Below are 25,168 nucleotides of genomic sequence, written 5' to 3'. Positions count from 1 at the left end.
AGTATACCACAGTTCCAGCAATAGGGTGGCAGATCTGTCCCCACTCTGCCTGGCCCCCCAGCATGGGAAGAAAGACATGAGAAGACACGTGTGTGCAGAGACTGCTGTCCTCATTCCTGTCTGTGTTACTCGCACCAAGGCCTGCGGCCAGGATTCACTAAATACGTGTTAGCTTGGCGAGCGAGAGAGGGAATAGGTAGCTGCTCACCCAGATGGTCTGATGAACATAAATTAGCACGATGCTAACTAAGGGGTGGCAGGCAGCTTCCAGGAAAGTGTGCCTTCTGAAGTTAAGAGTTGGTGATGCTCTCTGAAGGATGGGGTGAGGTCGTAGGGACAGGGGAACTGAAATTCTTTCTGGATGGTGAGCCCAGAGAGAGATCCCAATAAATAAATATCTGTAAAGGTACAAGAGTTCCTGAGAAACTGTCTAGTTGGTAGCCATAGAAAGCGAATCCCCAAAATAACAGCATAACATTCGCACGTGCTTACAATGTGTCAGGCACTGCTCTAATCACTTTATATACATTAATTCACTTAGTTCTCATTCAGTTCACTGCTGGCCGGGCAGAAAGAGTCCATAACCACCCTGGGTCCTGCAACAAGAAGTGGTGGTCTAGGATTTGACCCTCTGCTCTCTGGCTTTAGAGCCCTTGCACTTAACCAGAGATCAATGGATTAGAAACCCAGGGCTGAGAGTTATAAAATAACACGGCCAGAACCATGGAGTTGCTGTGTGATCCAAGTATGCTGGGTAAAATGCATCATTTTCTCAGTTCTTTTAAATTCTGCTATTAAGGCCATGTGGGCTCTGTGTGTGTGTCTGTATGCAAATGTATGCATGTACATGTGTATTTTTTCTTCTTTATATATTTTTTTCAGGTCAAATTGAGAACTAATATTCAAATTTAACTTCAAATAATCTTTCACATATCTGGGTACTAACAGCATGTCTTTCCCTTCCTTTCCAGGACTTGTCCTTATGTGTCTCCAGTGCTCCAAACCTGGTAAGAAGGACTTCTGGTCCTCGGTCCCCTTCCCCACCTTACTGTCCTTTCTGGAGTCTCAGACCCACAGCTTCACGCTTTTCTTGACTTTTAACCATGTACCTTTTGTCAGGGCCTTTGGGTGACCTCTTCCTTTTTGAAGTTAGGCCTCCTCTTTCTGTATTTTTAGACCATAAATGAACGTTATTAATCTGCAATATTGCCACCAAATATTCTGCTGTTGTGGCCAATCCATTTGTAGGCAAACTTGGGGATGACTTTTTTTGGTAAGCAAATGCAAATTAGTCACCTCATCACATTGGAAAACCAAACATGAGATTTCTTCCATTTTTAAGATATTTGATTGTGTTAAAAACCTGGGGATGTTTTGGGGCTTTTTTTTCCTATTGGATGGACATACACTTAGGGTTCAACACATTTTAGTATACATATATATGTATGTAACATATTTATGTCTTGTTATAAATTGATTTGTATTAACAACCACTTCATGGTTGTAAGGCCAAAATGTCTTTTCTGATGGATAGATAGAAATGCTACAAAAGATCATATTTTTCATCTAAGCATTATTTATAGCCATAATTTACACATTGGGGCTTACTAAAACAGGTAAAGAATGTAAGGAAGGCCATTTAGGTCTTTCTGTATTCCTTATTCTCCAACAAAGGTGGATGACGGCTTATGGGAAGCTTTAACTGAGCTAGACAATGTAAAATTTAGGAAATCCATTTTGAGATGACATTTACAGGTCCGAAACTCAATGATATCTCTCCATCTATAGCCATTGATGAGAAGTAAGGTGCAGCTTATTAGCGAGGTGATTGGCTGATTTGTTTGAAGGTCATTGATTTCATGGACCGTCAACCTTACCTGACGGTTTGCCATTTACCATTGACCTGAACTAAGGGCTATTTTAAAAATATTTTGCCTACTTGGTGCATTTTTAAAATTTTTAACTATTTGTATTCATTTGTGGAAAGATTACATAATGGTATTTCGGTTCCAAAGTTTGTGTATATTACATGAATGGATTATCATATACTTTTATATTTTACTTCAAAATCATTTGGTGTACACTAAGATGAAAAGAGATTATGAGAAACTTAAAAATTTACTCAGTCTGTTTTATAATGTTTTTGACATTTAGGATGAAGGAGACTATTGAAGCCTCTCTGACCGGGTGGATTTCAGTGGGCATTATTATAATTCGGGTGAAACTCAGAAAAAGTGAATGTGTTTCTAAAGGAGGAGCCCCAAGGTTATATGATTTTTATTAATGGAAGAGAAAAACAGTGTGCATTTTTATACCCTACTGTAGAATAACAAACTCAGTAACAGTAGAACTAGTTACAATTTCTACATGTTTTTTGCTTTGTTTTGCTTTTTGGTAAACTCATGATTAAAAAAAAAATCTCTCTTCTAGCTATACTTTATGTGTATCTTAAAACATTCTTTTAACGTCACATGCTAAATGTGTATGCGTGTTCTCCTTTTTTCTCTTGTGCATCCTTCCCAATTAGAATAAATGTCATTAATGAAAATGCTTCTCTGAGGTCAGATTTTATATAAAAATACAACTACAGAAGGAAACCATCAAACTATTCACGAAACTTATGGTGCTTGGAAAGAATGGTTGGAATCCTAGACAATGGGCATCCAAAGGGAAAGAGACTTTTTCTATCCTGGAAAAGCTTCTATTAAATAGATGTTTTATTTTCTCAAACGAGGTCACGTTAGCAATGACATAGCTATGTATGTTAGCAATGTATATTTCAGTGTTGCCGCTCTCTTTCTTTTCCTTCTCTCTGGATTCAGGAAGGAGTGGGGGAGGTTAGGATCCCCACCCCTACCTCCCTGGAGTCCTGGAGAGCCTTCTGGCCAGCTGGAGCTCTTTGTGCCCAGCCAGAATTCAAACACTTTTTCTTTCCTGAAGCTTAGCCTCTCACTGTGTGACCCGCCCACCATAGAGCGTGGAGACCTACCCACAGCCAGACCTTGACCTCCTTCAGTCAGCTTTTCCCTTTTTGGGAGAAACCCCCGGGTCATAGGCATGGTGACATGAGGGATTTGGATCTCGTGAAGAGTTGTTCTTTGGGTTTAATGTTTTGCCATTTTACTTGATTCCTTGTTTTCAATTGTTCCATTTCAAACTTGAACATTTGACTGTATAATTTGAATGCTTGAGCTTTTAAACTCATTTGTAATTGATATTGTTCCAATTTTGGGAAAACAAAAACAGAGTGTTATATATATTCACTGAGTTCCAAGATACATTCATTCTCATGTACTACAAATGTAAAGGTGACTTTCTGAAAACTTGTTTTTGAGCCTTAATCAAATATTTGTTAATATTTAAATTAAAATCTATTAGTTTTTTAAAAAGCAGATTCATAGTCTTTTGAGATGGAAACCATTGACCAATAATTGCTTCTATTTATTCTTCACATAAAAAAATGACACTTTATGGGACACATCTGGGTGGCTCAGTCAGTTGGGCATCTGCCTTCGGCTCAGGTCATGATCTCATGGTTCTGGGATCAAGTCCCACATCAGGTTCTTTGCTTGGCAGGAAAACTACTTCTCTCTCTGCCTGTGGTTTCCCCTGCTTGTGTGCTCTCTCTCTCACTCGCACTGACAAACGAATAAAGTCTTAAAATAAAATAAGATAAAAATGACACCTTTATGCCAAATAAAATTTGCCATTCAGTGTTAGTTAACTTTTAACATCAAAACTGAAATTGATTGGGAATCACTTCAAATTTAAGTTGCAAAAATGAAATTAAATTGTTTTAACTCTGGAGCTCAATTGCCCACACAGGCCACGAGAGGGAGCTGTTGAATCTTAAACAAAATATATTTGAATTTCAACAAACCTTTTGGGTAAACTAGTCTACTAAATCTGGTCTATACAATGTCATACAATGTAATCAGCAGTAGCATGGTTTCCATTCCTATTAGGACAGAATTTATGCATGTATTTAAGAAGTACAGTAGTTAAATTCAATGAATAGTTTAGAGAGCATATTATTTATGACACTCTCTTCTAAAAAGGGATATAAAGATAAATAATTCAAATGGTTCATAAGCAAGTGTGCATGTCTACATATGTACACTTGCATTAGGAAGCAGAACATAATATATAAGAACCAGAAGAAAGAAATAAAGTACCATGGAGTTTCAAAAGCAAGAGCCTACCTCATGCAAGGCCGGATGGAGGAGGTGACATTTAAGGAGGCACATGAAAGTACTGGGCAGGGGGGCGGCGGTGTGTGACAATGGGAGATGGAGAAATATGCTAAGTGCAAAGCACAGCCTAAGTAAAGGAATTTTGGAGAACCCTGAAAATTCCTGTTTGCTTGAAACATAGGTTGCATAAATGTAATTAAATGAATTTCATGCTGGAAAGACAGCTGCCATGGCTTGTATTATGTATTCTGTATTATGTATTCTGATCCCCCATAAATGCTAGAGAGTTTATTTGTACCTAATTGCTCTGAGTGTCAGAATGGCCGAAGGAACTCTTAGTCTGCACATGCCGAAGTGTGACTGAGAAGCATATCCTCTATTATCTATGCCTTCCCATATTACCCCTGGTGGTTTGGGGCCTCAAAACCATGGAATATCCTAGCAACATTTAGGTCAGCGGGACTAGATTTAACAAAACTGCTTATTAGGCATTATTCACCAAATATCTGTGGCGCATATACTAGAGATAAGTTTTTAGAAAATATTTTTTTAAATTTTATTTATTTATTCGTGAGGAAGGGAAGAGGCAGAGGGACAGAGAATCTCAAGCAGACTCCTCGCTGAGTGAGGAACCTATTGTGGGGTTTGATCTCCAGTCCTGAGATCATGATCTGAGCTGAAGTTAAAAGCCAGCTTAATATTGGGCCATTCATGCGCCCCAAGTTCTTAGCAAACCTTAATATTTCTTAATTACAGTATTCTGAAACTGCTAAAGCATTTGTAAATTTTTCAAAAGTCACTGAAAGTAATTTTCTTTTAAAAAATGGTTAATAGGGGCGCCTCGGTGACTCAGTGAGTTAAAGCCTCTGACTTCAGCTCAGGTCATGATCTCAGGGTTCTGGGATCAAGTCCCACATCGGGCTCTCTGCTCAGCAGGGAGCCTGCTTCCCTCTCTCTCTCTGCTTGCTTCTCTGCCTACTTGTGATCTCTGTCAAATAAATAAGTAAAATCTTCTTAAACAATTTTAAAAAAACTAAAAAACGGTTAATAGATGATTTTACTATATTTATTAAGACAGAAATGACTACTTCTTAGAGTACTTGCAATAACTTCAAAAATCCAAACTAAGAAATTTTTTTTTTTTTGGAGTTAAAACAAAACAAACTATCTACAGGAAGTGGGATGAATTTCATTCTGAAGTTTTCTAACCACCAGTGCAAGGCAGGCAACACTGTGGTCCACGTTGTTTGCATTTGATGAATCCATCTGCCGAATCAGAAGTTTTCCTGGAATTAAACTCCAGCAAAAATTTATAGTGTAGGCTCTTAGGTTAAAAGAACATTGAGTAATGTACCAAACAATGACTTCAATTGTTCCTAAAAAACACTTGGATCCTCTCTAAAGACAGACATTAAGGCACAGCTCAAGTGATTCATTTCACTGGAAGATGGAGATAACAGGATCCTGATAGCTTACTCTTTGTAAGATTTAGAGAGAAAATCAGGAAATAATGAGTGATGTCTCATACATAGTGTGATAGGTGGAATGATTATACTCCCCACCCCCAAAGATGTCCATGCCCTGATCCCTGGAACCTAAACGTACTACTTTATATGGCAAAGAGGAAGTAAGGGTGCTCACCAGCTGATGCTAGAACAAGGGGACTGTTCTGGATTATATGGTAGACCAGAAGGAATCACAAGGGTCCTTAACAGTGGGGAGAGGGAAGCAGAAGAGTAGGTCAGGAGAATTCTGTGAGGATTTAATCTGATACTGCTGGTTTTGCAGGTGGAGGAGGGACCAGGAGACCAGGAATGTGGGTGGCTTCTAGGAGTTGGAGAAGGCAAGGGTATGGATTCTTCCCTTGAGTCTCCAGAAAGAATGCAGCCCTCTTCACACCTTAATTTTAGCCCAGTAAGACACCTGTTGGGCTTTAGCCTACAGAGATGTAGGTCACAAATCTGTTTTCAAGTTTGTGATAATTTATTACAGCAGGAAACTAAAATACATAGACCCCCTCTAATATCACTGTCGGTTCATGGTAAAATCGCCTGATTACCTGTCATGTAGATATTTCATGTTAGTGGTTGGGAGCTGGGAGCTTCCGTTACCAGGATTGAGGGGATGAAAATGGCCAACATGTAGGAGAGGTTTGTGAGTTGTAGGCTGTGCAAGTTTATGAATCTGAACAATCTATACTGGTAGAAGTGGTGGCCAATGGAGAATGACCAGATGCACCTTGGACTAGACTCCATCCATGTATCTATAATTTGAGAACAGATTTGTTGCCCTACAATTTTTCAAACTATAGGACTTTGAAAGCTGAAATCTGGAGATTCACAGACCTTAGGAGGTAACTGAATATTTATTGGGTGGATAATTGGATGGATGGGTGAGGAGGAGGAAGGGGTAAAGATGAACCTGGCTGCTGGCTAAAGAAGAAACACTACTTCGCTTTCCTAGGCTGTGGTCATGACAAGACCAGTGCCATGCATGAATTGGGGGAGGGGGTCCTATCCGGACAGATAGTGACCCAGTGCCCCTGAGTCCCATGTCACTAGAGATCTTCTAGTAGCTGCACAGCACCATTCCTACAAAACATTAAGTATTGAATGCTGACTGTGTGTTATACAGTAAGTTCTTTTTAAACATTTTTCATGTTTTTATAAATATTTGATAATGCAAAAGAATATGTGTTGTATGTGTGTTGTGATGGATAATAATTAAGTGAACATCTGGATCCCCCATATTTCTTAAGAAATAGGACGTTATAAATACCAGGAGTTCCATGCATGTTAGTCATGATTGTACATCCTGTCTTCTCTCAAAAGGGAGTCAGTATTCTGAAAATGGTTTTTAAAAATTTTTAATTTTCATCCAGTATACTTAATGTACAGTGTTATTAGTTTCTGGTGTACAATACAGTGATTCAGCAATTCTGTACATTACTCAGTGCTTATCAAGATAAGTCTACTCTTAATCCCCTTCACCTATTTCACCCACCTCCCCTCTGGTGACCACCAGGTTGTTTTCTGGAGTTAAGAGTCTATTTTCATGTTTGTTTCTATCTGTGTTTTGTTCTTAAATTCCACATATGAGTGAATCATATGGTATTTGTCTTTCTTTGACATTAGCATTATGCCCTCTAAATCCATCCATGTTGTAAATATCAAGATTTCATTTTTTTGTGGCTGAATAATATTCCATTGTTTATATATAAATCACATCTTGTTTATCCAGTCATCTGTTGATAGACACTTAGTTTGCTTCCTCTATCTTGGCTATTGTAAATAATGCTTACAAATATAGGGGTGTGTATATCTTTTCAAATTAATGTTTTCATATTCTTTGGGTTAAAAACCTTGTACTGGAATTATTGAACCATAGGGTAATTCTGTTTCTAATTTTTTGACGAACCTCCATATTGTTTGTGACTGCACCCATTTTACACTCCCACCAACAGTGCACAGTGCAAGAGGGTTCTTTTTTCTCAACAGACTCTCCAACACTTGTTTCTTATTGTTTTTGATTTTTAGCTATTCTGACAGATATGAAGTGGTTTTGATGTGTATTTCCTGGATGTTGAGTGATGCTGAGCATCTTTTCAGGTGTCTGTTGGCCATCTGTAAATCTTCTTTGAAGAAATGGCTTCTGCCCATTTTTAACTGGATTATTTGGGTTTTTTGGTATTGAGTTGTATAAGTTCTTTATATATTTTGGATACCAGCCCCTTACTGGATATATCATTTGCAAACTCCCACTTCTGAATATTGCTTTTAATACTCTTTTCTTTATTATTTTACCATAAATATATATGTCCCTAAGCAATACATATCTTAATTTTGTCCCCCCCCCCTTTTTTGAGAGAGAGAGAGAGAGGAAGAGTGTGCACAAGTGGGAGGTTGTTGCAGAGGGAGAAGGAGAGAGACTCTTAAGCAGGCTCCACGCCCAATGCAGGACTCAACCTCATGACCATATAAGATCATCCCCTGAGCTGAAATCAAGAGTTAGATGCTTAACTGAGCCATCCAGGTGCCTCAATTTTTCTTATTTTAAAAAATTGTATCAAAACCTATCATAGTATATATAATGTATTCTCTTCATTGTTTTTTCATTCATTATACTGATGCTTAAAGTAATAGTGCATCCATTTTCTCTGATCTAAAGTATTGCATGGTACTTACATCCCAAAATGTATGTGTATGTATCTATATTATCCTATGACTAAACATTTGAGTTGTTTCCAGTCTTACCTGTTGCAGACATGCTTCTGTGAACATTTTGTACAGGTCTCCCAGAATCCACGTACAGATTTTTTAGGATGTACATTTAGAAGTTGCAGGATCATAGTGGAGTTGCATATTCAGCTTCTAAAAAGAATCCTAAACTCTTTCCCAAAGTTGGTCATACCAATTCATACTAAAACTGGTGGTAGGTGCAATTTCTTTTTGCTCTAAATCCTTATTAAATCCTTATTAAAAGTCAATATTTTGGGTTTTCAAATTTCTGTAATTTGGTAGGATGTAAAATTGTATCTCGTGATTTGAATTTTCCTTCTCTGACTTCTGAGGTTGAGCATCTTTTCTTTGTTCTTTTCTCTCCCTCCCTCCGTTTCTTTTTTTCTTTCTCTCTCTCTTTCTCTTTTAGATTTTGTTTTTATGTAATCTCAACAACTCTATGTGAGGCTTGAACTCACAACCCTGAAATCAAGAGTTGCATGCTCCCTTGACGGAGCCAGCCAGGTGCCCCATGCATCTTGTCATATAATTATTAGCCATTTACATTCCTTTCCAATGGAATCATATACTTTGTCCTTTTCAAAAAAACCTGGCTTGTTTATTCTTTATATATTTTGGATACTAATTCATTGTTGGTTATATAGTTTCCAAATATCTTTTCCCTAATTGTGTGTGACTATATGTGATTATTTCATATTTTTATGGTGAGACAGAAGTTTCAAAACAGAAGTTCTTAATGTATTCATTCTTTTTCCTTTTATGATTAATGCTTTTTGTGAATTAAGAAGTTCTTTCATATCCCGCAGTCATATAGTCTTCTCCAAATAGCCTTCCTTTTAAAAGTTTGAAGTTTCATGTCTTTAACATCAATGGCACATAAATTATTATTTGTTTGGTGTGTGTAGGGGAGGGAGTATGAGGAGAAGTAGAGATCCTCTCCATCTTCCAGGTCTGTTTCAGTATTATTTACTCTTTTTCTTTTCTGTGGTTGAGTTTGAGTAAGATAGAATTATTTGATCCTTTAATGTTTAGTAAAATGGTTTATAATAGTGTGTGTAGGTTATAAAACTACTGTTCTTTTTATAGGAAGGTTTTAAATGATTGATTTACTTTTTTTTAATGGATGTGGTTATTGTTTCATAAGTCAGTTTTCTATTTTTCTATTTTTTCCCCTTAGGAATATGTGCATTCTGTTTGTGTTTTCAAATGCATAGCCAAAAAAATTGATTATAGTATAGTCTTACCTTTTAGATCTGTGCTATATTGCGGTCATATTGCTTTGATGATATTCTTTGCTTTATCTTGTTTCTCTCTCTCTTTTTTAATACTTTTCTTTTTGTTTTTTTTTTAATATTTTATTTATTTATTTGGCAGACAGAGATCACAAGTAGGCAGAGAGGCAGGCAGAGAGAGAGGAGGAAGCAAGCTCCCTTCTGAGCAGTTAGCCCGATGCGAGGCTCAATCCCAGGACCCTGGGATCATGACCTGAGCTGAAGGCAGAGGCTTTAACCCACTGAGCCCCCCAGGCACCCATATTTTTGTTTTTAATTTAAGTTCTAGTTAGTTCAATATTAGTTTCAGGAGTAGAGTTCATTGGTTTGTCACTTACATATGACACCCAGTGCTCATCATAGCAAGTGCCCTTCTTAATACCTGGCACCCATCTAGCCCATCCCCCACCCACCTCCTTCCAGGAACCCTCTGTTCTCTGTCGTTAAGAATATCTCATGATTTCCCCTTTTTCTTGATTAATCTTGCTAGAGATTTATTAATCTTATTTATATTTTCAGAGAGCCAACTTTTGACTTTATTATTCCTCTAATGTATCTTTGTCTTCTGTTTTATGAATTTCAGCTCTTATCTTTAGAATAAGACCTGGTGCAGAATAAACAATAGACAAATGCTTTCCCCCCTCCCCGACCCCTGCCTTCTTCTCATTTTCCTCTTAAACGTCACATAACTATTAAACACCATAAACTTTGATAAAAAATATTTTTGTCATAGTTCAGTTTTAGTTGTTTCTAATTTCCATTATACTGTTTCTTTGATACATAAATTATATATGTTTTGTAATTTCTGTACATACAGGAGAGTTTTTAGTTTTTTAAAAATTGATTTAGTACTTAACTATATTGTGATCAGAAAGTGTGATCTATTTGATATCAATTTTGCAGAATTTGCAAGGCATAGTTTATGGTCTAATATGTATTTTTATAAATATTGTTTTGTTTAGTTTTTACCCCCACATAATACTATCTTATACTATTTATGATTGTTTAGATTTACTTACATAGTTACCTCCTTCTTGGCTTATCATTCCTTTTTGTATCTGGTCTCCTTTTCTTCCTCCTGTAGTAAATTCTTCTAAGAGTCTTTTAGGGATGGTCTCTTCTTGGAATATAGTCCCAAATTTATTGGAATATATATGTTTATCTGAAAATGTCTCTATTTTGCCATACTTCTTTTTTTTTTTTTTTTAAGATTTTATTTATTTATTTATTTGACAGACAGAGATCACAAGCAGGCGGAGAAGCAGGCAGAGAGAGAGGAGCAAGCAGGCTCCCTGCTGGCTCATGACCTGAGCCAAAGGCAGAGGCTTTAACCCACTGAGCCACCCAGGTGCCCCTTGCCATACTTCTTGATAGTTTTGCTAAGTGCAGAATTCTAGATTGATAGTTGTGTTTCTCCTAGTACCTCAGAGATGATAGTCTTTGGGGTTCATGGTTGCAGCTGTGAAATCAGTTGCCTGTCTAATTAGATACAAGGTAATATATTTTCCTTGGCTGCTTTTGAATCTCTTCTGTGGCTTGGGGCTTCTTCAATTCTTTCTTTCTTTCTTTTTTTTTAAAGATTTTATTTATGGGCGCCTGGGTGGCTCAGTGAGTTAAAGCCTCTGCCTTTGGCTCAGGTCATCATCCCAGTGTCCTGGGATCAAGGCCCACATCGGGCTCTCTGCTCAGTGGGGAGCCTGCTTCCCCCATTCTCTTTGCCTACTTGTGATCTCTCTCTCTCAAACAAATAAATAAAATCTTTAAAAGATTTTATTTATTTGTTTGAGAGAGAGAGAATGAGAGAGGGAGAACATGAGAAGTGGGAGGGAGAAGCATACTCCCTGCCTAGCAGGGAGCCCGGTGCAGAACTCAATCCCGGGACTCCAGGGTCATGACCTGAGCTGAAGGCAGTTGCCCAACTAACTGAACCACCCAGGCATCCCTCTTCAGTTCTTTGGTAATGTTTGTTTATTATTTTAAGGTGATCTTGCTTGGTATTCTTTATGATTCTTAATTCTGAGGTTTTATAAATCCTCAGAACCACTATCAGTTTTGGAAAATTCTGATCTCTTCTCCTTTTGGAATTTGAATCAAATGTTTGTTGGTTCTTCTTACTCAAGCTTTGGTATTCTTTACTTACCCTTCATACTTTTATTTCCTTTCTCTGTGCTGGATTCTGGATTCTAGATCATTAATTCCTTATTCAGTCATGTCTAATTTGCTATTTAATAGTTTCTCTGGGTTTCAATAATTCTATTTATTTTAGAAGTTTGTTTTTTTAATGTTTCTGGTCATTTAAAAAATTCTCCTTGCTCATAGTTTCTTTTATTTCCTTTTTTTTTTTTTTTTAAGATTTTATTTATTTATTTATTTTAGAGAAACAGAGATAATGACAGAGAACATGAGCAGGGAGGAAGGGAAGAAGCAGGCTCCCCACTAAGCAGGGAGTCCAATTTGGGACTCAGTCCCAGGACCCCGGGATCATGGAGCAGAAGGCAGATGCTTAACCAACTGAGCCATCTAGGTGCCTGCTCTTTTATTTCTTTAAACACTTTATTTTCTATATCTGAGCCTACCTATATCTAAAGTCCTGGTGAGTCTATTCCTTTATTTATTTATTTATTTATCTATTCTGTGGCTCCTCCGTTTCCTTGTGTGGTTTTTGTTTTTTTTCATTGTAATGTTATATTTATTTGAAATCTGTTTGTGGAAATGTTTTCAGCCTGGTGTAAAGTTACATTTTATAGGATTAAGTTTTTTTGTCTGCTTTTACCAGGCACCCAGGGATAATACAAATTATGACCTATTTAATATGAATATTTTAGCTTTTTAGACAGATAATGTGAATTCAGGACGCAAATCCATATTAGGTCTAGCCAATAACCATGGATCTGAAGGGTAGTATTGCCATAAAAACTACAGGATGCCTTGTTAATATTTGAATTTCAAATAAACGATGAATACATTTTTACTATAAGTATTTTGTTTATATAAAATAAATAGACTTTATTTTTTAGGGTAGCTTTGAGTTCACAGCAAAAGTGAGCATTAACTATAGTGTTCTCACATATCCCTCCTCCTCATACCCACAGAGCCTCCCCCGCAACAACATTGCCCACGAGAATGGTATATTTGTTACAATCAATGAACCAGCATTGACCCATTATATCACCTGAAGTCCATAGTCTACATTAGGGTTCATTGGTGGTGTACATTCTATTAATTTTGATAAGTGTATAATGACATGTATCTACCATTATATTATGATAGAGAATAGTTTCACTGCCCTAGAAATCCCTGACGCTCTGATTTTTATTTCTGAATCTGACAACCTTACTCAAGGGAGATTTTTTTCTTCTCTCACTACAAGTCAAGACCAAGACAAATAACTTTCCTTATCTATCTCTTGGGTAGGGTGTTTATGTTTTCCTCTTAATTGAGATTTCTCTGAGAGCATAGCCTGTTATGTATCTTGACTTTCTGTAGTGATCTCTGTTTCTCCTCCCACTGAATCCCTTGACCACCCATGTGTCCTCCAAAACCTGTACTTTCACCTAGTTTGTTTCATTCACTTCCATTTCTCAATGTTTTTTACCATTCAAAGCAGCAAAAGTGTTAATGTTTATTTTTATTTATTTATATAGTTATGTCTTATTTATTTAGGCCACCATTAGAACTGCTGCCCGTAGTGGGTGGCATTGATGGTGGTATCAGGACTGGCCTGCGGCATAGGTAGGACTGCCTGTTTATTGACATCTCTTGAATGTTTGGCACAGATCAAGGTTTTGTCTTGAGCTTTACTGGTTTGGAAACTCGATGATTATCAGTTTACCTGGAGCTAATCAACTCTACTGTACTGAGTCATGCTAACAAGTCATGGGCCAGAATTCCAATATATCAGTTTATAGTGGGAGATAAACCTTTCTGCGACTAGACTACTTGTATTCATGCTCCAGGGACTTTCCTGATGTCAAGAGAGTGGGGAAAACTTATCTGTGGCCAGTGGTATGCTTGGCAAATTTTGAATTAGGAAAAGGAGAATTAAGTGACCTAAGAAAAATTAAATGGCTTTCAGGCTTATTCGGGATTTCTGATAAAATCAATGTTTCTAACAACCAAGGTTTCTACCATAAAATAGATCAATTACGATCATGTACTGAGCATCTACTTCGTATTTGTCACCATGCCAGCCACTGTAGACACAAAGGTCAATAAGACAGTGACCTACTCTTGACGAATTTGTATCGCATATGTTAAACAATGCCTTAAACAATGCCCAATCAAACTTGGAAACTCTGTTTTATATCTATGTGCAACGTTCTTCAGTTAAATCCAGACTTGATGAAATGGACTTCAGACCCCCAGTTAGACTTCTATGACTCCAAGATGTTCTCGGTACTGAATTTACAAGCTATCTCTTTAGGCAAGTTGCTTCACTCTTCTCCATTTTCAGCTAATTCTTCACCCACAGTTGTCCCCTGTGTGCTGAGTACTTGGGGTGCTGTTGCTTCTTAACAATTACTCAATATGGCAGTAGCAGGAAGTGAACACTGTTGGAATCAATCCACCTGTGTGTCTGCCAGAGATTTCACAGGGAGCGATTACAAATATCTTGAGTTTCCTTTTGTCTTTTTTCACAGAGGTGGTTGACTGTGTGGAAAAATCTGTTTACTTATTCCTTCTCTGTAGTAATGGAGAGTGTGGAGGCTTTGGGTTGCAAATAAGACATTCCAGATTTGGGCACACAGGAAAATCTGGTTCCTGAGCAGAGTAACTTCAAATTAACTTTACATTTGAAAGTTATGTGTTCTCAAAAATGTAACCAAACTTTTAAATAGGAGCAAATCTAAATGCCCTCCTTGCTACATCGAGGTGGCCTTCCCTAGAGAGTTGCCATAGTTCAGGGTCTGGTTTCCATCCTTATAATTCAGTGTAGTTGAGTCAGTAGGTCTGAGACTTCATCTTTGTTTTCTGAGTCACTAAACATGGAAATACTGGGCATTTGCTATAGTCCTGGCTGGGGAGTGTTTGACTCATTTTTTTGACTCTGGGGTAGATGGAAGGGTTAGCCTAATACAACCCTCTTGATGGGGAAAAAGAAGAAATTCACATTTTATCTAAATAAATAAAGACAGCTATTTACCTTTTTATTTTATTTTATTTTTAAGATTTTATTTATTTATTTGACAGACAGAGATCACAAGTAGGTAGAGAGGCAGGCAGAGAGAGAGGAGGAAGCAGGCTTCCCGCTGAGCAGAGACCCCCCCCGATGCGGGACTCAATCCCAGGACCCTAGGATCATGACCTGAGCCGAAGGCAGATGCTTAGGGACTGAGCTACCCAGGCACTCCATATTGCCCTGTGTTTTTTTTTTTTTTTTTTTTTTAATTTTTATTTATTTATTTGACAGAGATCACAAGTAGGCAGGCAGAGAGAGAGAGAGAGGAGGAAGCAGGCTCCCTGCAGAGCAGAGAGCCCGATGTGGGGCTCCATCCCAGGACCCTGGGATCATGACCTGAGCCAAAGACAGAGGCTTTAACCCACTGAGCCACCCAGGCGCCTCAGCTATTTACCTTTTTAAAGATATCTAACTGTCAGGGACTTGTAGCAAGGCCTCCAGTGTCAGGGAATTGATGAAAATACCCTGGACTCTCAGGTTGATGGTACTATTTAGGAGAGAGATTACTCACCTAACACCTATACTATGTGTGAAGCCACCAAATTTTACAAAACTGCTCAGAAAATAGAACTTCAAAAATCTAATAAAAATGAAAGCCAAAAACAATCAAGGTGAGAGGCATATAAAAAAGCAGCTTTGTGTTTTGACAGGTCCAGAAGTGTCCTTGGGGTTTCCCTCTCCTTACTGATGGCCAGAGCCTCACAGTATCAGAGATAAACTCTTTCCCATTAATCAGTATGCTAATTTACTCTGTGTGTAGAAGTCTTTCTGGCATCTTCCCTGACCCAAAGTGTTCTGCTAACTTACTGGTTTCAATTCAGAATGGCTAATTGACCATTGTAATATTGTAATTAACTCTGACATGGGGGGAGGGACCTAAGGAGCCACTGGCCACAAATCAGCTGTTTCTAGCTTCAGTTTCATGGGGCTCGTTAAGGCCCTGTTCCCTGTCCCAGCCTGCAGCAGGACCCAGGGTGATGCTGAGTTGCTGTGGGCGCTCAGTGTGTCCTCTGATATCACCAATGAAGCAAAACTGTGTTTAGGTTATAGCTTAGTGTGTCACAGGAGAAAATCACCTTTGCCCTGGCTGCATTTCCATCCACTCCACAGCAAGTGCGTCCTACAGTCCAACCAGTATGATAGCCTTAGGTAGTCAGTGCCAGGAGAAATGTGGTAAAGTGAATGCAATTATGGAAGCCATGCATTTGCTTTTGCCATTTATCAAGAATAGTCTTTTCATGAAACAAAGGAAAAAGGCGATAGGGAGTTTTCTGGAGCAAGTCCTTATTTATGGAAGAGGGGACAGTTTATCTACACTGACATTCTGAGGATTCCACATTGTGCCTTATATTGCAGGCAAGCTTTCAACATTTAATTAAGAGTCATAAGGCGGTGGCTTCCCCCACCCACAGAAAAATTCCTTTAAGGAATCATGAGACCATCAACATTCTGCAGCTGTTTAAAAGACTGTTTAGACTCCTGGAATGATGCTGGGAAATTCTTGGATTTATGGTCTTGGACAAGAAAGGAACTCAAGAATGGGAAAATCAAGTAGTATAACAACCTGAATCCAAACCCAGGAGAACCTTCCTTACATAACCTGCTAATCTGCTCCTCGTAATATAATTACCACCAAGTGGTAGAATTTAATGAAGAGGAAAAAAAGGTTAATATCCTTTCTGCTCTGGATCAAATATAGCACAGGACACCAAATTCTCCATGAAATTGGTTGGATTCAATCATTTCATGCAGAATGCTTACTTTTGAGTCTGTATCACTGATTGCTACTTCATGTCTAATGAACCCTCACAGGTCTCGACAGATAAGATCACTTGGAAGGCTGGTCCACTTTGCCATCAATTCAGGCACTGTCTCCCTAAATGACATTTTAAAGCCACCTGGTTTAGCTTTGGCCATGGAGCCTTGGAACAGAGTGGTAGGAACCTTAAAAGCCAGGAGATCCTGGGCACACAGCCTCACTTAGAAGAAATAAGAAGCAGACATAAGGAAAAACATGCCAGAGAAGTAAGACTAATTGGTTGCACGTCCTCAAGTTGTATTTAGTTCCTATAAGGCAGTGGTTCTCAAACTTGTTGATCTCCCCTTTATGCTCTTAAAAATTGAAGAGCCTGGGGCCCTTGGCTGGCTCAGTTGGTTGAACATGAGACTCTTCATCTCAGGGTCATGAGTTCAAGCCCAACATTGGGAGCCTAGTTTAAAAAAAAAATTGAAAATGCTCAAGAGCTCTTGTTTACAATGGACTAAATTACTAATATTTACTGTATGGAAAAAAATTGAGAAATTTAAAAAATACTTTAAAAGTACAGTAATAACCCTATGCTGTAAATAACATACACTATGAAAATAAAGTATATTCTCAAAAAAAAAAATTGAGTAAGAAGAATGGTACTGTTGGGGCATTTGGGTGGCTCAGTCTGTTAAGCATCTTGCCTTCCTCTCAAGTCATGATCACAGAGTCCTGGGAATGAGCCCTGAGTTAAGTTCGCTGCTTAGCGGGGAACCTGCTTTTCTCTTTCCCTCTGCCCTTTCTCCCTGCCCCCTCCCCACTTGTGCTCTCTCTTGCTCTCACTCTCTGTCTCTCTCAAATCAATAAATAACACATTTAAAAAAATTTGGCTCAGGTCATGATCTTGGAATCCTGGGATGGAGCCCTGTGCTGGGCTCCCTCCTCAGTGGGGAGTGTGCTTCTCCCTCTCCCTCTGCCTCCTCCCCTCCCCCCACTTGTGCAGTCTCTCTCTCTCTCTCATAAGTAAGTAAGTAAGTAAATAAATAATATCTTAAAAAAAAAAAGAGTGGCACTGTTTAGGGAGTTTCACAAATCTCTTTAATGTCTGGCTTAATAGAAGACAGGAGTCTCATCTCTGCTTTTCCATTTAATTTGAATCTGTTGCAGTATGTTATCTTGGTCGAAGTGTCTGAGGAAATCTGGCCTCACACAGATATACAAGTGGAAAATAAAGTAGTATTTCAAATAATGGTAGGTTTGAGTTTCTCGACAAGTGTCGTTTCTTAAAGGTAAGTCACAGTGTAGAATCGGAAATCCTATCAGTTTCAGATCCATGCTGTTCCATTAAAATCTGTTGCTCTATTTTCACTTTCAGTGGCTGCTTTATCCATGCATGACTTGGTTATATTGTGCATTGATCACTTGAAAAATACTGGTTCACTGAATTATGCAGATCTTCCAAATGTTGATATACATATCAAGAAAGTACATCTGTTAATAGCAACACCAATCTTATCAGAGAAGTCTTGAGATACTGGAAAGCTGTCAAGCTCATGGTGACAGACAGATTTTCAATAACCTCATTTTTGCCTGAAACTTAAATTTTTCTATTGGCAACAAATGCCTTCTGTTGTTTTCCTTTCAGGGACTGGATTTTTCAGAAAATAATCAACAAACCCAAGTCTGAGTAACCAGTGTCTGTCAGTTATTCTTTCAAGCAAAAATAGTGCACCATGGAAACCAAAGGCTCACAACTCAAACTGTTGTACAAGTGTTCCTTCTATAGTTATTGTATGTCTGGGTGGAAGAGGGGAGCTTTATGAGTACCTTCCATTTTGTCACACAAAATATTAAAAAGGTTGAGATTTAAAGTTTTACTACATCATGGACATTCTTAAGTGAAAATGTTTTTGTTTTGTTTTTTGAACTACAAGTATAGGGTAGTGACATATTTGCTGGGACTCCTAGTATAGTTGGGGGCCTTGACTCAGGCCAAGGACTCCATAGCTCCACCCACCACAGCTTTAGTAGCATTGGTACAAATGTCAACACACTGAACATCAAAGGACATCTTCATATGTTATTATAGAAATAATTTGGGATGCCTGGGTGGCTCAGTTGGTTAAGCAGCTACCTTCAGCTCAGGTCATGATCCCAGCGTCCTGGGATCGAGTCCCACATCGGGCTCCTTGCTCGGCGGGGAGCCTGCTTCTCCCTCTGCCTCTGCCTGCCATTCTGTCTGCCTGTGCTCGCTCTCTCCCCCTCTCTCTCTCTGATAAATAAATAAAATCTTAAAAAAAAAAAAAAAAAGAAAGAAAGAATTTGATCTCTAGGACTCCTTCAAAGTGGAACTATAGACCCCACTTGAAAACCACTGACTTAAGGCATCTCCACTCTTGATCTTTTAGAACTACACGAACTTCTCTATTTTGTCTAGTTACAATAGACTTAAATTACATGGCTGATCATTCCCATCAAAGCAAACTGAATTTGACTCTAGAATTTCCCCACCCATATTTAGCTTAGCCAATCTCTAGTTTCTTAATTGTCAGATTCAAATACTATACTTTTTATACAAAATGGTTGGCTCCCCTGAATAAAGTACCATTAAAACATGTGGTCCATTAACATCATTTTCCTTCTGCTCATTGGTTTTACATTTCGCATTCATGCCCCGAGGAAGAGTTCAAATTTATTCTCATAGTAATGGGAGCACTGTGGTAGTCTGTTGGATAAATACTAGGTTCTCTAATTCCTTTTTTCTGTTTTGAAGATTTTATTTCTTATTTAGAGAGAGAGTGTGCATGTGTAAGTGGGGAGAGGCAGAGGGAGAAGGGGAGAGAGAATCCCAAGCAGGCTCTATGCTCAGCGAGGAATCTGATGTAGGTCTGGATTTCATAACCCCAAGATCATGACCTGAGCCAAAATCAAGATTTGGGCTCAACTAATTAAGCCACCCAGGTACCCTTCCTTTTTTAAAGTAAACTCTACACCCAACGTGGGTCTTGAACTCATGACCCCAAGATCAAGAGTCACATGCTCTACCGAGTAAGCCAGCCAGGCACCCCTATACTGAGTTCTCCAAACCAAATTCAAACCTTGACGGTTCCAGCGGTACCAAGATTTTTTTTTCACTCCATTCAAACTTAGAATTCTTCATTCTCAGAAGAAAAGCAAAATCTCCAATAACAATGAAGTCCTGAAGGAAATTGCTTTGCTTTGAATTAACTCACAAGGAACATCATGAAGATTAAAGGGGTGAAAGGTTGGTCCTTCAGGTAGATCAAAGGATTGGAGCCTCTTGAACCAAAGACTCTGGGTAGGTGAAAGGGAGAACCTGAATTGTTACAGCAACTTGGAGAAATAAAAATAGAGTAAGCTTTAAAATAAAAGACATAAATAATGAAATTGAAAATAAATCTAAAATCTTTCCCCCCCTCATTTAATCATAGCATTTATAGATTGGTTTTCTTTTTAAAAAATGTGATAGAGGGGTGCCTGGGTGGCTCAGTGGGTTAAAGCCTCTGCCTTCGGCTCAGGTCATGATCCCAGGGTCCTGGGATCGAGCCCCGCATCGGGCTCTCTGCTTGGCGGGGCCTTGCTTCCTCCTCTCTCTCTGCCTGCCTCTCTGCCTACTTGTGATCTCTGTCTGTCAAATAAATAAATAAGAAATCTTTTTAAAAAAATGTGATAGAAATCTTAAAATTTAGGAAAGCAAGTTTTAATTGCACAAGTGAAAGGTTAGACAGCCCTTGCTATGAGAGAAGTTTGTAGATAATAATTAGCTTCATATTAATCATCCAAAGGAGTTTAAATTTATTTGTAAGACCTGGTGAGAAGACCTCAGTATGCCTTCTATGAACTGGAGCTCTTTCACCCTTTAGACTGGTGTCCCAGCTTGGGGATGGGGACAATGGTACATTTTCCTGTCTTATCCGTGTTTGATCATATTACTGTTGGATCCATTCTTCCCCCAGGATCAGAACTGGCTACAAAATTTGCAAGGCCCAGTTCAAAATGAAAATGCTACTATTTATTAAAAAATTATAACAGATTTTAAGAAGGCAACAGTAGGCCAAGTATGGCCAGGTCACAATAGTACAAGGTGAAGAGATTTCTTCTGAGGCCTCAACTCTGGAGATCTGTAGAGGCGACTATTTTTTTAGGGATGTCTTAGATGCTCCTCTGCCCGGGGCCCCTAGGTAATAAACCTAAGACTGAGAACTGTTTTTTTGTTTTGTTTTGTTTTTTTAATTTTTTTTCAAGATTTTATTTATTCATTTGACAGAGAGATCACAAGTAGAGAGGCAGGCAGAGAGAGAGGGGGGAAGCAGGCTCCCTACTGAGCAGAGAGCATGATGCGGGGCTTGATCCAAGGACCCTGAGACCTTGACCTAAGTCGAAGGCAGTGGCTTAACCCACTGAGCCACCCAAACACTCCAAACCTAAGACTGAGAACTGTTTGAGCCTAGAAGACATTTGTGGACCATCCCTCCCTGCTCCTTTCTGCGTGTCTAACACTTAGCTATTCGTTCCGAGCTGAGATAAATCCCATTTCTTCGGTGAAGGCTTCTCTCACCTTACTAAACAACAGTAGTCTCTCAATTTCGGTAATGTTATTATATGTATCACTTATTTGGCACTTAGTAGATGCTGCTAATTTTAAATTAATTGCCAAGTACATACTTGCTAATTGTTAATTAAGTTAATTGAAAACAGGTTTGTTGGCTGGTGCCTTTTAAATTTTGTTTTCCCACAACTAGCAAAAAAAAAAAAAAAGATCCAGGTTCTTTTTTTTTTTTAATTTTTTAAATTTTTTTTATAAACATGTATTTTTATCCCCAGGGGTACAAGGTCTGTGAATCAGCACTCACCAAAGCACATACCCTCCCCAATGTCCATAACCCCACCCCCCCTTCTCCCAAGCCCCCTCCCCCCAAAGATCCAGGTTCTTAATCTGGTTCTTGGGAGTCCAAGAACCCTCGGAAATTACAAATGAAATTGTGGATGTCTGTGTATATGTCAGTTTTCGTAAGTATTAGCCACCCTCACTCCCAAAAGGGTTAATAACAACTAAGCTAGATTCTCAACAGATACATTCTGATTGGTTGTTAGGGGATTTTATTTACTTATTTATTATTTTTTAAAGTAATCTCTACCCTCGATGAGAGCCTCAAGCTCACTACTCTGATGTTAAAAGTTGCATGCTCTACTTACTGAGCCGGTCAGGTACCCTGGTCTTTAGGGAATTTTATTTTTATTATTTTTAATATTTTATTTATTTATTTGACAGAGAGAGATCACAAGTAGGCAGAGAAGCAGACAGAGAGGAAGGGAAGCAGACTCCTCACCAAGCAGAGTCCGATGCGGGGCTCGATCCCAGGACCCCGGGATCATGACCTGAGCTGAAGGCAGAGGCTTTAACCCACTGAGCCACCCAGGCGCCCCTTTAGGGGATTTTAAATGCAATAACATGGTCAGGAAAGGTCTCATGGACCATCTCATCCTTCAGACCCTCCACTATAAAAGCAAATCCTTCTGGAATTATGCCAGTGGACTTTTAGTTCTCTCCATTGTGTGTTTACTTTGGAATTCCAATCATCTGGTCACCTTTGGAATTTCAAGGGAGGATCTGTGTTTGAAAGAGAACCCTTGGTTTGCCTCCTCAATTCTGTCTTGTCCCATGCAAACATGTGGTTAGGTATGGTGAAATGTTTCACGTGACTACAGTATTTATCAAGGTGCCTCTGTAGTGCAAAGAAGCAAGAGAAGCACCTAACTCAGGGGTCAGCAACCTTTTTCAGTAAAGAGCAAATAATAAATATTTTAGGCTCTACCAGTCGGACGGTCTCTGTTGTAACTTCTCAGTTCTACTATTGTTGCATGAAGATAGCCATAGATAAGCAATAGGCATAGCTGTGCCAAGTACAACTCCATTTACAAAACCAGGCAGTGACTACATTTGGCCTGTGGGCCAGAGTTTGCCAACCTCTGATCTAATTCATGGCTCACTAGGACCTAGGAAATCCCAGTTACAACCAAAAGGCACACCACCAAATAATTAGGCATGCCTTTTAAAACTCTGCATTTCATCAATAGCATGTAATTCTAATCTTGGCTGAAAAATGAGCATACAAATCCAAAGGAACCAGCTCATCCCAGGTAATGGCCCAGACCGGCAGCCCAGCGGCACAGGCAAGGAAATAGGGGTGATTTTGTTATCACGATTCCAGTTCTCACGCACCCTTTATCAGAGACAATAAAAAAGGTTATTGTTCACACCATCACCGACAAGGAGAGGGCAGGCTCCTGCTATAAAATCCGGATTGCTCTCTGATCGGCTTCTCTGTAATTAGTGACCCTTTCTTTCTCTGTTCTGTGCAGATGAATAAAAGGTTCACGGTGTATGATGTCACCCTAAAAACAATCTCTTGATTGTTCCACGTTAAGTTCTGCATTTGAACCCAGCTGTGGCTGCAGCTGCTAGTCATTTCTCTACCAGCTACTACTCATTTACCAAACTGGCTTTGTCAGCTTCCCCGTCTTGCCTGGCGGGAGGAAAGCCTGGTGGGAGCAGAACTCGTAGGTGGAGACTTGACACTGTCACTCCTGAGAGAGCGCAAATAGTCGAAGCTGATTCACAACTTCTTACAAGTTTAATGATCTGAAAACAGGTTTAAACGGTTCAACTTGCAAATCAGAATTTTAAAACATGGCAAATGCTCAGAAATTCCTTTCTATTATCAACTTGCATAAAAGGGAACTTTTTTATTCTCAGTAGGAAGCCTTGGATCTCAAAAGCAATGCTGATTTGAATTTGGTCCTTCCTTCTTTGTCTTTTGCTGCTCTGTCAACTAGAGGGATAGATGAGTCACCTACAATTTTTTTAAAGATTTTTATTTATTTCACAGAGATCACAAGTAGGCAGAGAGGCAGGCAGAGGGAGGGGGAAGCAGGCTCCCTGCTGAGCAGAGAGCTGATGCGATGAGGGCTTCATCCCAGGACCCTGGGATCACTACCCAAGCCGAAGGTGGAGACTTAACCCACAGAGCCACCCAGGTGCCCCCACCTACATGTATTTATTTGTCTTTAGTAAGTTGCTATGTGTGTGATTGGGAGTGGGGGGACTTCTGTAGTTGGCTCTGGTCCTGTGTTTTCTCCGCCAGAACTTGGTTTTCTGGCAACTATTAACGCTGTTATCAGCAATGCCATGTTTGCCCCAAGAAAGCACACTTCCAGTCGCCTCTGGTGCTGTCCTCACGTAGGAGAGGCTGAACCCTGATCTGTCTCTCTTGGGTTGCCATTCTGTGTCAAAGCATGGTGAAGGTCTTCTGATAGTGGAGCCGAGGCTACGTGCCATTGCCCTAGAAACAAGGAAGACTGCAGACCAGACGATGTTTGGCCAATCCCAAGCAACTTCTCATTAGATTTGCACCCCCAGCAATTTCTCTGAATTGCCACTAAAACCCAATCAGCAGACATTCCCGAAACACAGGGTGGAGAGGCTGGGTGGCCAAACCAAATGACAAGGGCCCACTACTCCAGATAAACTGGATAGACCATGTGAGCTGGGATGGAGTGGAAATAGGTCAAGTCTGTCCACTTAGCTTGACTCAGCCCACAGCACGCTCCAAACGCACCAGAAATTTTGGAAAGCTCGTTTCTTGTAATAAAAGTAACATGTTTTCTTTGTAGAATCCCCTGGCAGTTTCAAAGTTATAGATGACTGGGATTTTCAAAATAATGGGTTTTCAACCTGAATTTTGGATATAAATGTTTTATTTTTATTTTTGTTTTTGTTTCTCTCTCTCTCTCCCTCTCCTTCTCTTTCTTTCTGATTAAAGCCCATTTTCCTAACTGAAAATTTTTGGCCAGGTACAGATTAGCGTAGTCTGATGCTTATGTCAAAGTTGAATGCCTTAGAATCAGAATCTCACATTTAAATAGCCCTGGTATAAAAGACGTCCTATAAAACCAAATAAAAAAGTCGGTATCAGTTTTGTCAAATAGCTTGTAGATGAAAGCCCTAAAGAAAATAGAAACACAGACAAGTCTGGAATTGGGTTAGGGAATCATGATGGTGGTAAGAAAATGCTTTCTTTTTAGTTTTTCGATTCCCCCTCCCCGCCCACCCCATCCCGGCTCATAATTTCATGCCTCCAAACTTGGACGGAAAATGCCCATTAGAGAGTAGAAAAATGGGAGGTATGGGCTGGGCCTGGGGAAAGACAGACATTAGCATGGATGGTGGATCCGGGCGACTGGCTTAGTCTCATTAACTCAAGGAGATGGTCACACGTGCACTGTGCCTAAAATGAAAGAGGGAAAGAGCAAGATAGGTAAAGGGAGGCTGTTGTCTCCTGAGAACAGAGCAGAGGGGACTTGGGACCAACCTCAGTGCTGCAAAGGCCAGTGGGAATCAGAGTGAGTTGTCAAGGTCAACATTACTGCCTTGATACGCAGCCTTCATCTTTATATCATTTCATTAGAAAATTTAGTTGGGGGCGTCTGGGGTGGTTGAGTGGGTTTAGCACCTGCCT

The 25,168-nt window shown here is 39.3% G+C and overlaps 1 protein-coding gene across 5 annotated transcripts in view; it reads left to right on the top strand.

Moving 5' to 3' along the window:
• The window catches only part of SPATA13 (spermatogenesis associated 13), a 334,233-nt gene that overhangs the window by 42,513 nt on the left and 266,552 nt on the right, over positions 1–25,168 (top strand). For all 5 annotated transcript variants that reach the window (XR_001176658.2, XM_045072413.1, XM_013046794.2 and 2 more), the window contains exon 2: positions 972–1,007. Coding sequence is in view for 4 of the 5 variants with exons in the window: in XM_045072413.1 (XP_044928348.1) it covers positions 972–1,007 (36 nt within the window). In the remaining variant the exon portion in view is untranslated. The remainder of the gene's footprint in view (positions 1–971; positions 1,008–25,168) is intronic.

Source organism: Mustela putorius, unplaced genomic scaffold (assembly GCF_011764305.1).
Source record: "Mustela putorius furo isolate JIRA1106 unplaced genomic scaffold, ASM1176430v1.1 tig00004035_pilon_pilon_pilon, whole genome shotgun sequence".
In the NCBI taxonomy this organism is placed as follows: domain Eukaryota; kingdom Metazoa; phylum Chordata; class Mammalia; order Carnivora; family Mustelidae; genus Mustela; species Mustela putorius.
Note: the sequence above shows the minus strand (reverse complement) of the source record. Positions and strands in the feature narration are given on the sequence as shown.